At 40.9% G+C, this 15087-nt stretch overlaps 1 protein-coding gene across 1 annotated transcript; it reads left to right on the top strand.

The window, feature by feature from the left end:
* The first annotated feature begins 3890 nt into the window (after nt 1-3890).
* LOC120834807 (dual specificity calcium/calmodulin-dependent 3',5'-cyclic nucleotide phosphodiesterase 1B) lies at nt 3891-13792 on the top strand. The gene is made up of 14 exons (XM_040203092.2): nt 3891-4126; nt 5858-5971; nt 6661-6843; nt 7207-7273; nt 7384-7500; nt 7822-7962; nt 8188-8288; nt 9893-10018; nt 10856-10957; nt 11121-11241; nt 12300-12381; nt 12631-12748; nt 12834-12970; nt 13327-13792. The coding sequence occupies exons 1-14, from the start codon at nt 4074-4076 to the stop codon at nt 13422-13424; spliced, it is 1560 nt and encodes a 519-aa protein (XP_040059026.1). The 5' UTR covers nt 3891-4073; the 3' UTR covers nt 13425-13792.
* The last annotated feature ends 1295 nt before the right edge of the window (nt 13793-15087 follow it).

Here is a 15087-nt window from a genome sequence, read left to right on the forward strand (position 1 = left end):
TAAACTTTGTGTATGTTTTAGGGCATTCTTTCGGTCATATAATGTTATATAATAGGACGTTTTGAATGACACACTATACTATGAGATTTTCATGTCACATTTTTTATCATACATAAGCATATAATACTATAACATGCTTTTTGATATATTCATGGCATTTTATAATTTGGCTTTTCAATGACATATCATACATTAACAATATTTATGGCATACTATACTAGCTATCCTAGTATCAAGAGAATATTCTCCCTCACTGGGGTTCCTCGTGCACAGGTCATCTTGCATCGATATCATCTCGGAGCTGACTGAGCTGCTTCTCCGGCACTTTCAGGAGGACGGAGATGCAAAGTAACCATTTAGACACAGAGCCGGTAATTTGACAGTCCCGATGTCATTCGTGTAACGATGGTTTCGCTTTTCGGGTCCTCGCCTCCCCATCGTCTTGTTATTGTCTATATCTCGGTCTGCTGCTCCTCCCCCGGCACTTTGGATGATTCCCCTGAGAACCAGAGGGATAACGATATTCTGTGGAGGCATATCCAGCATTGAGTGACGTCTTAAAATCCATGGATGATCCTCTGATTCAATGGATCACTACTTAAAATATTCAACACTTATATTCAGAATATTCAGCAAGCAACTTGATGTAAAGTGCACTTTGGTTCTTTTTTTGGGGTATCACCAATCAAAGTTAACATTAAGTATACAAAACCAGCACAAAATGTAGATATCCAACCCTTTCAACGCCACACTAACACTTACTGACCCTGCCAACCTGCCACCATTGTGGTTGTACAGCAAGACATATTTAATGCTCTGCATACAAATGAACAGTGGATCCTGGCCTGAGACCCTGAGGACAGTTAATGGTGGAAACTCTGATCCTGAAATAAGTCCCTCTGCAGACTGTGTTGGGAACACAGGGGCCTCTCCTGACACTTGGCATCACACACACACACACATACAGTACAAACACTGCAGATTGCAGTACAAATACACAGAGGAAAGGACTAGATGTATCTGAGAGAGTAAACACAGAGCAGCGTAGATTAACATAAACTACAGAACTATACACACACGCGTTCAAATAGATGACATATGCTGGATTTACAGTAACACACGGAGGGCACAAGGCTCATTCTGTGTTTCTTTCACACACGCACACAAATGGTTTTCGGCAGCCTTCTGAGCCAAGGGTCATGACACTGGCGTGCAGGATACACAGAACAGCTACTGGACATCTCAGTCTTGTCGCGTGGCGGACCACAATGGAACGGTAAGACTGCCTTCATTGGGTTGCTTTTTATTCTTTACACTTCAAGTTTTCTGTTGGAGTCTCAGGCTGTTGTGGACCATCATCAAGTGAGGTGTCACTGTTGTAACGTGTAGACATACTTTGTTTGGTATCATCAATTACTAATATACAGTGCTTAAGTTGTTGTCTTTTCACAACCGGTTCAACAAAAATTACCGCTTGTTGCTCCTGTGCCGCCACTGATGTCAAATTTTGCAGTTACTTCACACATAAGAGTTAATTTAAGAAACAATATTGAAAACACAGTATTGTAACATTTAGTAGGTAGAGAGTCAGTTCAACCTATATTATAAAAACGTACTGATTGGCCACTTCTTTAGTTAAGATTTTAGCTGAATTTCTTCAAAGTTTCTATCTTAATCACGGTAATGGCATTGTGGTCTAGGAGTTTTTCTTCATTATTGCCACTGGCTGTAAGTTGGCACAGCTGTGCATGGAGCTAAATGGTAGTGGAAGGACTGTAACATGTAACATGCTGCCAATGATAATACCTACATGATGTTTACAATACCTTATACTTTTACCCTTTTATTTGACATGTTACCATCGCATCAGTAAATAGGCGCTAGATACAAAGAACTTTTTTTTGCATTAGTCTTTTTGACTCATGTTGTTAATTGCGCAATAATTTGGCATTGAGTGAAACCATCACACAAATTAAAAATATGACCAAATGACAGACTTAAGCACAAATAAAAGAGATTTATAGAGAAGGATTTATCTTGAGGGGGATCATATTTCTCCCAAATTTCATGGCAAAGAGCATAAATAGTGGTAGAGATGAGTCAGGACAAAACTGGTGGAATGACCTAGCAACCATCCAATTATTAAGCTAATATTTATGTAAATAGATATATATATATATTGACTTATCTCTAAAGAGACAGTGTCTTGGTTGCTCTGTATGATCCATCCAACACGCTGTTAATGGTGTTTAGGGACCATTTCTTTCACAAGGTTAAATCTATAGGTTAGATGTGTGAAGCAGTGCCAGAATACTCTCTTTAATCAAATCAACATGTTTGACCTGTTATACGGTTCATCCAAGACAAATTTGAGGTAATAAGCAATTCACCCTTTGACCATTGCATTGATTCCAAAAAAACTTTGACTCGGATCAAATCCATTTGATTCCATTCTGTGCGCCTGTCAGCAGTCTCTCATCTGGTTCCCATGCAGAGACATGTCATATTTTGATGATTTATGGTGTCACATAGTCACATTTCTCTCCCTGAAGTGTAGGGCTTAGTGAGTCATAATGGCCTCATACCACCGAGTGGACAGAGAGAGAGACAGAGATCAGAGGGATCGTCATCATCAGGGGGAGACGAATGGAGAAAAAATAAATAAACCAGTTTAGAGGCTGGCAACCACACAAAGGGGATGCAGTTTTAAGTTTGCAGCTTTGCAAGTGAGACTAGATGAATTACTCTTCTTACATGTTCAGTTGACATCCCAGTTTGGATCCAAGTCCATCAGGAGCTTCATTCAGTGTCACTGATTCTCTTTCTCTTCTACCTTAAAACATTAAACATTCGGATGGAAACAAAACAGCTAAAAGTCACACAGGAGATGGAGAATCATAGGTTGCAATGTTACTCCTCATCGTTTTTGCAATATGTTGAGCCGTGTCAAAGAGCATGGGAGCATGAGAATCAGTCTGACCCAGCAGTCAAAGCAGGACGAGGAAGGAGGTGGGTGGACAGCAGGCAGGGGTTTTCCCATACAAGCCACGTTGTCGCACAGCTCTCACAATACTCTAAAAATAAAGACTATTAATGTATTCAGGACCCAGAATCATAATAGTGTTTAGGGACGACGTTCATTGTCTCGTCCGATGTTGTAGGTTTGTGTGCATTGCGTTTTCAGGTGTGTTTGTCGACAGAAAAATGCTTTTTTCTCATTATTTTTACTCCCCTGAAAACACTGACCTTTGCCCAGGTAACATTTCAAATAAATATTCTTTGACCCTGCAGTTAGAGGAATTTATATGATCCTGATTATGACTGAGGTTCTGTGCTGCTGATTGTCGCTGCACTTTTTGTATCTTGTACACCATATTTACTTTCTTTTTACAGAAAATATGCTGTGAATAAACTTTGGCACAAACAGATCACAAAAAAAAGAAGCAACCTGTGAAAACATTTACAGAAAATGTGTTTGGACCGTTGTGTGGCTCTTTTCTGTGCAGTGCGCAGCAGTTAACCCACTGAGCTGTTGTGGATCTTTGTTTGTGTACTTTGGTTCGGGTGACTCCGGCGGGTTTGGGTGAAAGACTCTCTGTGTAGTTCCTTAATTTGCGGGCTGCGGTGGAAAATTCTCATTTGGGATTTGAGTACACGCGGCTTGAAAGCCTCGCAGTCAACACTTCATCAGGGAGGGAGGTCACCTCACTCACACTTAACTCAACGGGTGTACACATACACACAAAGACTCCCTCGTTGAGAAAGACTCTCTCTCTCTCTCACTAACACACACACACACACACACACACACACACACACACACACACACACCGACAAAGTTTGGGCCTGCCTAACCAATCACAGTGAAGGGGAGTCTGTCCCCCCCAGAAGTGGGTGGGAGAGCTGTTGAAACAGAAGTCTGTCTCAGGACGCACAAGTTTGCGTTGGTGGTTTGGAGAACTTTTAAGCTTAGAGCCTCTCTGCAAAATTCTTTCCTTTTTTTTTCTCCTTTTTTTTTTGTTTTCGTTCTTCGTTGAACTCTGGGGTCCATAAGGGCACAGCTTGAGTGTGGAATGGCTGAACTGGTGCGAATTCGTAAGAAACGCCTGCAGATCCCCATCTCTAGGTAAGACACAGCAGGAGATTATGGCAGATGATATTGTGATCAGATGCCGGCCTTTTCTGTGGCGGCATAAATAAAGCTGGAGGACTTTACCAAACGTGCATCAGATGTGACATGTCGGGTGAAATGAGGCGACCTGGAACACATGATGAATGGGAGTTTTCTTGTTTCGCATCAATGGAAATATGTGAGTCAAAATACATCCTGAACAGCACAGAGATGAGCGATAACGCAGTCGCACTCTTTCAATTTTTTCATGCGATCGTCGCAAATTTAAAGACTACAATTAGCAGCATGAGAGTAAACACTTATCACCGCGATGGGTTGTTTTAACACCCATCTTCTCATGCCTTTTCTGCGAGAGAAAGACGTGTTGTAGACGTAAAGGGCCATGTGGTTAGATTTTGGTTAACGTTGTTGTCTGCAGAGTTCACACCTTTTTTTGGCCGGAAATTCGAACTTTTCTCTTATCATGAAAGTGTTTCTCATGGTTTTATTCAACATGGGTTTATGTCAGTCTTTACATCCTCAATAGCATTCAAGCAGACAAATATATTTGTGCTGACAATACTAATACCATTGAAACTCTTCTACATTGCTCTGCAGCAAGTGAAAATTACGTGCAGATTCAACAAAGCCCGGGCCAGAGGAAGATTTGTCATGTCTCTCTATAAACATAGTTTCACAAGTGCACTTGACGAGTAATTTCCTGTAAACGTCCTGTCTAGAGGCTCTTCTACCGTGAACGGCTGGAACCAAAAAGACTGGGTTATCATGAAAGATTACTTCAGATTGCGAGTGAGCGGTGGAACTCAGACGCATGCTTTTTTTATGACTCGACAGCTTTTGAAAGACCCTGCCTGCGTGATAAACACTTGAGATGAGAGCCTCATCCCCTGCCTCATCCCCTGTCTCATCCGCTGCGCTGCACGTTTGAACGCGATCCTTGTGGTCACGTTCTTCTGGAGGACGCACAGCATTCCGACGATTTAATTTCCTCTGAAGGGCTTCAGACAATTTCCCTTTCCAGTTCTGCTATCAGATCAAATGAGTCCCTCCCTTCAAATGACTGTAGAGAAAATATAAATCCAATCAGTGGAAGATTCTACTTCTATAAACCACGGGTGGCATCAGAGCTTTATGATGGTGTGAAAGCTTTTTGATCTGTTTCTCTGATGAGATTACATTAACACGCTGAAGGCATGTGACAGCATTTGCTTTGTATCGTGCTGCGGGATGTTCACTCTGTTCCAACATTTCTATGGTAATTTGATTGTGTCCTTAGACCCAGATCCGAATGGGCCGAAAACTTTAAAACGAAAAAAAACCATCATTTCCTTTGGACCCAAAAGACTTGAAGTGTGTCTTACATAAGATCCCTCTCATGGAAAATCTGGCACAGATTGATGCCCTTTTCTTAGGACAGCTTGGCATTTAAATCGCTTCCAAATGAGCTCTTTCCTTTCAGGAGTATTTCTCAACCTGCTAAAGCACCTCGTTTCACACGCTCGAGACAATGACGAGCGCTGTCGAGTTGCAGAGCTGTGTTCACAAAGATTGTTGCACACAAAGTGCCCGTTTTGCACAAACTGACCTTTCTTTGGAAGTTGTCATTTGTATTGCTAATTCCGGTTGCATCATTATCTAATCATCATTAGAGCACTTTCAAAAGGGCTCATGCCATTTTGTTTTACTGTGTTCACGTCTAAATAAATAAGTGCGTGTTCCTTCCAGGCTGAGGAGCATGATCAAGCAGCTGGAGGAGAAAGATGTTGACTTTGAAGAAATCAAAAAGAATCTGGATTTCACAGCGTCGTTACTGGAAGCGGTTTACCTGGATGGAACAAGGTACAACATAGTGGAGCGATACACTGTTGACATTTATTGCCCTTTTTTAGTTCTCACGGTTCAGTACTTTGTATTTGCACAGTAACAACACACACAGCCATAACGCCCCCATACGCCTTTTCACCAATTGGCATTTCATGAAAAAGTCTGGATCATCTACAATAAAACACAGAATTTCAGGAGAACAGTAATTGTTCTGCTGTTAAACTAATGTGACGTGGTTACACATGTACAAATTGTAAACTGACTAGATGGTATCTTTTAAAAGTACCTTATGGAAATGTTTCATCGTAATCAGATGGGACTTGTTTCCAGGGAAAAGGTTGAACTCGGTGGTAATTAGAGTGCTGAGAAATGAAGCCAAAGCTGAACTTAATCTCTACTTAAAGACTTAAAACCGCTCATATCTCTGTTCATGACAACGGTACGGGATGAATTTTGATATAACTCGCCCATTTAAATGGTACGAAGAATAACAATGAGGCCTAATTGTGAGCTTGGCTGCTTTGAGTAACTGGTGGTCAATAGCTGCTGTCTTTTTCTGTTCTGTCACTGTTTCCAAAAGCAATCCACTAATGAAATAATCATCAATAAATAGAGCCTGATTTTGAACACAGTTTACCTTTTTTGAGCTTTGAGACAGTCTTTGAGTCACGAGTTTTCACACCGCCGTGCGTCGTCTCGCTCAGGCAGTGTCTGGAGTCCGAGGACGACCTCCAGCAGCTGCAGTCAGACGGCGTGCCGTCAGAGGTCACCGATTGGCTGGCTTCCACCTTCACCCAGAGGGTTCGCCGGCCTCTACGACGCCCAGACGAGAAGCCCAAGTTCCGCAGCATTGTGCACGCAGTGCAGGCTGGGATATTTGTTGAGAGGTTGATCTTCTATTTGTTTATTTGGTCATGTTTATTTTTTTTAAGAGAAGGCCCTTACGGTTTGTTAGGATGTTTGACACTTTTATTTATGAGACCAAACTGATGAAATAAGGAAACTATAATCTCCTGCTGTAAAACTTACGTTGTAAACGACTGATTTCCACATCTGTCCTATAACTCTGATACAAGCTCATGCAGTGTTACTCACATAGCTGGACTGTGAAACATTGGTCGCCTTTTCTCTCAAAAACATCCTTCCAAAGAGGACGGGGATTTACATAAACAGCTCCTGAGACGAGTTAGCTGCACAGTGTCAACACATGAACTTTTACTGAACTCAACATAAACACTGCATTATTTCAGGATGTTCAAGAGGGCTTACACAGCCGCCATGCCAGACGAACCTGCTGCGGTCGTAAACTGCCTCAGGGTAAGCGTCCACTTATCATCCCGTCTCTCCGCGCGCCGCGTGTTTGCGCGACAATCCGCACATCCCAAAAGCCATTGTATAGACATTTACTTCACCCTCCTTCTTTTCAGGACGTCGACCGCTGGAGCTTCGACGTGTTTGCTCTGAATTCCGCCTGCTCTGATCATGCCCTGCGGACTCTGTTCTTTGAGTTGATCACCAGATATGGGCTCAACAGCCGTTTTAAGGTCTTTGGATTTCCTGGCACAGTTTACATATCTAAGAACGTCTGTGTTTTGGAAAACTTTTTTTCCTGTAATATGATCATTTTTCCCTTGTTACAAGCTGTCATGGGAAATGTGTGTTTGCAAGTGGAGATTTAATCAGACATGTGGGTTTCATTATCAATTTGGACCACGGGGATGCCGGGTTATGTGTGTAAATCACATGCATCATACCTTGAACCCGCTCCATCCTAGACTTTATTCCAACCGTTTTCTATTAATAAAACTTAGAAAACTTGGAAACTTGAAACTTTGACTGTGGCTTTTATATCATGAACTTCGCAGATCCCCATATCGTGCCTGACAGAATTCCTGTCGGCATTGGAGAGGGGATACAGCAAACACAACAACCCGTACCACAGCCACGTCCATGCTGCCGATGTCACTCAGACGCTGCACTGCCTGCTTCTGCGCTCCGGACTCGTGGTACACCTGGATACCTTCAAAACTATTTGGGTTATTTGGGTCGCATTTTTAAAGGATGATGCTTGGGAGGGTTGTTGACATGAATAGTACTTAAGTTTTGGTCATTTCCAAGGATTTGTTGACAATAAGAAAGAAGCCTTGTCATCATAATCCAAGTGATTAGGAACTGTTCTTCAACCCAGTACGGTGTGTGCACCCTCTGTTTTGTCCCTTGTCTCTATCAAGCACTGGCTGACAGAGCTTGAGGTGATGGCGTCACTATTTGCTGCGGCCATCCATGACTATGAACACACAGGGACCACAAACAGCTTCCTCATCCACACAAAGTAAGATGCTATTCTGAAACGTATTTTACCAACATGTCATATAAAGCTCTGGCTATATATATATATAAAAATGTTGCAAATATGTCAGGGATTGTTGGACTAGAAAGAGAGTGTTTCTTGGATGCAATTTTAGAAAGTGGGATAAAGAGAGTACCACTAAAGCAAACATTCACGGAGAGAATGCAGTATTTTTAGATGACGATTTTTCACATCGGAGGGCTGAAGACTGCAGTCTCTTGGCACCCATCATCATGCTTTATTTTAGGAAAAAGAACTATCTACACTAAGAACACATGTGGTTGGTTACAGGATCGTAAGTGGGTTTCCTAGAGACTGGAAATACTGGCTGTGGACTTTATGGAGAATATTAGCAGTGGTCAGATTGAATACACGTTGCTTATAATTGATTCCAGAAAAGGTTTCACAGTTTCAAATACACCTTTCAAAGCACTCGTGCAGCAGAATCCCCTTTCCCATCAATCACTGAGCTTTTCACCAAAATATAATTAGATAAATGGCATCATGTTGTACGGCAAGCGGCACCTCAAAGCTCAAAGCTCTGACTTGGAATAGACAAGATTGCATTTAAAGTTTCCATTAATGTCTATTCATTCTATTGACGTTTGTTATGTAATAATAATTAGTGACAGTAAATAAAAAAGAAAATCCTCTCGAAATCAATTTCCATCCATCCATCCATCCATTGTCAAACCGCTTATTTGTTATAAACTAAATAGGTAAAGATGAGATTTGCTTATACATAACCTTTACATTTCCCAAAAGTGTCCTCCAGATGTTTGACTCACAGCTGTTTCTCACAGTAAAGGACAGGTTCTCGGCACTGCTTACGTCTAGCCAATGCCATTTTGCCACTGCTTGTACTGGAAAACGTCATAGATTCTTAATTTAGACCATTTCATTCAATTTATTCAATCACTTGTCTCCCTCAGGGTAAGGATAAATCTTTTCTATTCCTTCCTATGGTAATTACAGCCATAATACATTGTTTATACCAGGACACAATATCCTCCTCGGAAATGAAACATATTTGGAAATTTCGAATCCGTACAATAAAATGTTACTTGAGGGTTTTTATTTTCACTATGAGATTTCATTAAAAACGCATTGTAATCATCATGAATTCAACTGACTGGGAAAAAAAATGAATGAACTTTTAACAGCACCCAGAAGACTACTTCAGCACTAAGCTGCATGTTTTCACAAGCATTTTATTTGTTTGGTTGGACAAAATCTCTAATTGGAAAATCTTTTCACAACGTACTTTGTTATCTAATAATGTAGATTATGCAAATGAGTGGACACAGGATGCCTGATTGAGAAATCAGCTAATTATCTCGCTATAATAAGTCATTAATACCCACATTGTGCTGTTTTTTATAACATCATACTCTTCCACACTTCAAATTCAACATTACAGCCATTTTGCATAAATGATTCCCTGAGGACTTCTCGTCCTCACGTCCTCCTTGCTTCGCCATGGCAACATTCTCCAACTACACCTCAATACATGTCCCACTGTGTAAAGTGCCTTTGTCTTTTGTGTGCTCTCGTCCTCTGCTGCTCCTCCGCTGCATGCGTGCCAGGTCTGAGTTTGCATTGATCTACAACGATCGGTCGGTACAGGAAAGCCACCACCTCAGTGCGGCGTTCCACCTGCTGCAGGACGACCAGATGAACATCTTCACCAATTTGACAAGAGAGGAATGGATGTAAGATCACTATGTTCTAACCATCTTAAATGCTGTTGTTTGTTGTTTTTTTCATTAAGACAAACTTAAGTTGAGTGATTGACTATTTATGGAAAAGAGGTCCTACATGGTTTGTGTGAGGAGATCTGAACCTCCTCGTAACGGAGAAGTAAACATGGAATAGTTTAAGGGCATTCTCATTAAAATGTCACCCTACCGCACTTCTTTCCCCGCATGGTCCGCCAGGCTGTGTAAAAGGGACTTTTGCTAGAAAAGGGACAGAAGGGGTTGTCCTTAAATTAGACTTTCAGTCCTCACCGGCTAAAAAGCCGCTCCCTTAGCTAAACCTGACCTCTGACCTCTTGAGATAAAATGTCTCCTTCAGAAATCAATAGGAGATCCCATTGCAGTTTCTGTTTGGTGACTCATCCACTAAACATCCATTGAATAGGGATTGACCCTCAGCATACTTCCCATAACTGTAACAATAACAGACGTCATCGTATTTCGTAATTGTTGATTGATGTCGACATCAGCTCAAATTTTCTCAACGTGTGAGTAAAGAAAATCCATCCCAGCACTGAAGCGCAGTTTGTGAAGAGCAAAATAGATGTGCAAACTGTTATGAAATGTACAATCACGAAGGCTGATGCTAAAAATATCACACATACAGTGTGTGACTTGTGTTTTATTCATGGAGGCGCTCTGCGGACGTCAGCAAACATAAACAGCATGCCGTAGTGGGCTTTTCTGTCAGTCAGCATTACCATGGGAACCAGAAAATCCAAATTCAGAAAAGCTTCCTTCTGACTATTCTGCAGTTACCTCCCACAGAGCAAGATGTGCTTTCGTTTACAGGGAGCTGCGCTCTCTTGTTATAGAGATGGTGCTGTCCACAGACATGTCCTCCCACTTACTGCAAGTCAAAGGGATGAAATCCTGTCTACAACAACAAGAACGGTAACGCTAATTAACTGTTTTTTGGTGCATAAAATCAAACTGTGATTCCGATGACTCCTGACAAAAAGTGCCAGAGAGGCAAATTATTGTCGCAACAGCTGGTGTTCAATCTGCTTCAATCACAGCAGCAGAAACAGGACGCGTATCGTGCTTTTTCCAACAGGATTGACAAGCCAAAGGCGCTGTCTCTGCTGCTCCACACGGCTGACATAAGCCATCCATCCAAGCCCTGGGCACTGCACTCTCGCTGGACCACAGCCCTGATGGAGGAGTTTTTCAGGCAGGTAGGAACTCTACGATGAACCTGCACCGACAGTGTGGCTATTTCCTTCCTTCTCTTATCTATTTCTGAAAGGACTGTCACACTTTCTCTCATATGTTGAACAGGTATTCGGTAATAAGTTATTTAAATATAAATACTAGGAGTCCTTCAATCAAAATTCTGAGTGAAAATACGAAAGTATGATCGACCCAAAGTAGTTAAAGTATCAAAAGTGACAGTGCTAACAACACTGAGTCTTAAAGCGGGTGAAAAAAACATCAAAGAGACAGTCAGAGAGAAAAGACCCTTTGTTCAGGCAGAGAGAGGCCAGGAAACAGACAGTGAAGACACATTACAAGAGGAAGTTATGATGAAGACAACACAAAACAGAATCCAGAACCCCAAAACGATGATGTCTGTGACTGATGAAGTATTTTGCTCTCTAGTGTTGTTAAAATCTGTGAGTAGATGGTAAAGTGTTGTGTATTTTTAGTTGGACATCTTTAGTGGCCCAGTAGGTAATTCAACACAAGTGGGGACTCTAGGGCTCGTAAAAGACACCAGAAACTTAAATTCCAGACAAACTAATGGCCATTCCTGGGAATTTGATGTGCCTCCTGCAAATTCCTTTAAATAGACGTCAGCCTGCACCTCCGCTGCAAGTTACAAAGCTTCTTGCTGACAAAAAACCCCCACTTTTAAGGCAATGAAGAAAAATATGAATTTGTTTTTTGGAAAACCTACTAAAATATTTTCAGCCAAATGCCAAATAAACAATGAGAGCTTTGGCTGGAATTGTGAGTACTTCAAATGAGCGGATTTGCTATAAATTCAGCAATGTGTTTCTTCTCTATTCTCTCTGCCAAGATATGGGCTGGAAGAAAGAGAATACAGGGCATCTGTACTTGGTTTGAAAAATAAGAATTGAGAAACCGCTTTCTAAAAAGGATTTGTTTTTGCATTTGAATCAATGAACAATTTCAGCCGTTGAGTGTTGCAGTGAGATAACCTTAGTTATTTTCAGGTGACGTGTGGGATGTTGTTTGAGATATTTCTTCTCTCTCTTTCTATCGTTGTGAGGGTGATAGAGAGGCAGAACTCGGCCTTCCCTTCTCTCCTCTGTGTGACCGAAAAAGCACCTTGGTAGCCGAGTCTCAGATCGGTATGTCTCACAAAACGCTTTCCAACAACCTTCTTCTTCTTCTTTCACTCAATTCTCTTCTCACTGATTTAGTTCCCATCCATACTGATGTCTGGTTACGTCTGGAAAACTAAAGTGGAATATGCGTCGTATTACAACTTTATTACTGTAATCACTGAATTACACTTTCTTAAAAAAAAAAAATCATATATTAACGGCTTAGAAACACGTTATTTCCACATCTTAAAAGGAAAACCGTTTGTCTTACAGGTTTCATCGACTTCATTGTGTACCCTACATTCTCTCTGCTGACGGACATGGCTGAAAAAGTGGTTATACCTTTGGTGGAGGAGAACCCAGGTCCACCAGACCCCTGTAACAGACACAGGTAGCGCTCTGAGGAGGCTCGTACCCTTGTTTGAAATGCGCATTATTTTACGGTGCAGCCACCACGTGATTGTGTCTCTCGGCAGTAATCTGTGGAAGGAGAGCTCCAGGGGTCTCCAGTGGAGTCTCGCTCACATCACAGCGGAGCTGGTGAGCTTCCGCTCCACCTGGACACGACACACCGAAGACAACAAGCTCAAATGGAAGGAGGGGGGCTCCAACGGTATGCTGTGTGTTTGTCATCATACGCGGTTCTACTTAAAAGTAATCTATGTTAAGGAGGGGGGGGGGGGGGGGTCTGTAATTCTATTCATGTTACATATTATTGTATCTAATCGACAGCTGGGTTTACCACATCTTGAGAACTTGTTGTACTTTACCGAGGTCACCTTTTTTAACAATTGAGAATCAGAGTGATAACCTATCTAGTTTGACAACATCTGCTGTCAAAGCCTCTCTGCTCCAAAACATGTGACATGTCTCCCAGATGCAACGTGTTACTTGCCACAATTTCACAGTGATCTCAGGAAGACATTAAAAAATACAGATATTACAGATGTTTTCCAATATGTCTTTCAGGATTTTCAGATCCCAGTGTGACAATAGAGCAGACATCCAGTCAAGAGGAGCTGTTAGAAAAATCTCTCCAAGACCCCACTGCACATTCCAAACAGTAGCCAGAAGTTTAACTATCAAGTGCTTCAGAGAAACAAGACTCTCTTCAAACTGGTCTTAATGCTGAGTCACAGTTTGTAAAGAAACCACAATGCCTTCTCATGCGGGGATTTTGGTAGCTGTGAGGGAGGGTGGTTTAATGTTAAATTCATCTTCCCAAGGTAAGATGTACATTCACAGAAATGTCTGTGTGTCTTATTTTAAGGGTAGTATACTCTTATAATTTAAATGCAGTGTACATGCTGGCCATGTTATTCTGCATTGTGCATGTTGTTAATTTAATTTACCACCTAAACACTCTACATTTAATAGTTTTAGCTAAACACAATTCATTTATTCTATAAAACAATAAACGTTAAAAAAATGTAAATGTTTGTCGTTTGATTCATTATAAGGTTGGCCTTGTTGTGATGGGATATTATACCACTTCTGCAAAATAAATTACAAAAGATTCAGTGTCTCATTCAGCAAGCCCATGACTACAACACACAAGTAAATTGTTTTCTGCACAAAACCAAGGTCACATTTTGGACATAGAAGCCCAACTCAAGTCATATTTTTATTTTTCTATTTCATGCTTTCCAGCCTAATTGTGAAATTCAAATGTTATGACTGAAATAAGTGGCGTTTTGGAACTAAAAGAGCTGCTAAATTTGAAAGCTAGAGCACTGATAAAGCACTTAACAATCATGTGTTATGTAGATATAGCGGAGGTGCTTTCATCTGAGCTTCTCTGCGTCTTGCATATGGTCCAATAATTTGTGCATATTTGTGCTCATCGCGTGGTACCCAATGAAAATGCAGTATTGCAAGAATGGCAAAAGGTCTTTTACTTTCAGGGAATCCGGCACCACATCCACCTGCAACATGCTTTATTAGCAGAAACTCTAATGATTCATCTCACACATGCACGTTAAAGTGTCGTTATGGATGTCACATTACCAGTGGATCTAAAATACCAAACAATCCTCTGTATGAAAGATGTATGTGTTCTATGCTCCTGGCTCTGAGTACATTGCATCATTTATTGGCAGAGTACCTATTTTTAGGACGTAGTTAATCTCTACTAAACACGTGCACATGTGCAGTGATGACGGACAAAAGTAGGTCCTTGTTTGTATGCCGTAAACTTTAAATACTTTGGAGCAGTCAACCATGCTTTTAACTTGTTTGGATCAAAAATTCCCTGATAAGTATTAAAGATAAACAAGCAATGACCAATTTAAACATTTTATTGTATGAAACAAATTTAGATTACAGATGTAATCGTCAATCAATTCAAGTAAAATTGGAACAAAACTCTGCAGACTAAATCCATGTAGACTATTACCATTCGGAAAAAGAACAAACATTACATGGTCCATTATTTTACCGCAGAAGAAAAAAATCCAAAGCTTGCACAGGAATGTTTTTATTGTCTTTTTTTGTTCATTGTGGTCATTATTTGGATCAATACTACGGTGTGTTTGTTTTACTGTTTCATTCTGTTTTATTCCTTTCAGGCATGTCAAGTATTAATGTGAAAGTCATGAAAAGATTGTCACAAAATCAAAATAATAATGTCACTTCAGTGGTACAAATAACTGAAAACTGAAATTAAATTAGAATCGCTTCTGGTATTTTGAAAGTTTAATTATGCTAAGATAAGTTCCCCTATAAAATGAA

The sequence above is a fragment of the Gasterosteus aculeatus genome, chromosome 17 (assembly GCF_964276395.1).
Source record: "Gasterosteus aculeatus chromosome 17, fGasAcu3.hap1.1, whole genome shotgun sequence".
NCBI lineage: Eukaryota > Metazoa > Chordata > Actinopteri > Perciformes > Gasterosteidae > Gasterosteus > Gasterosteus aculeatus.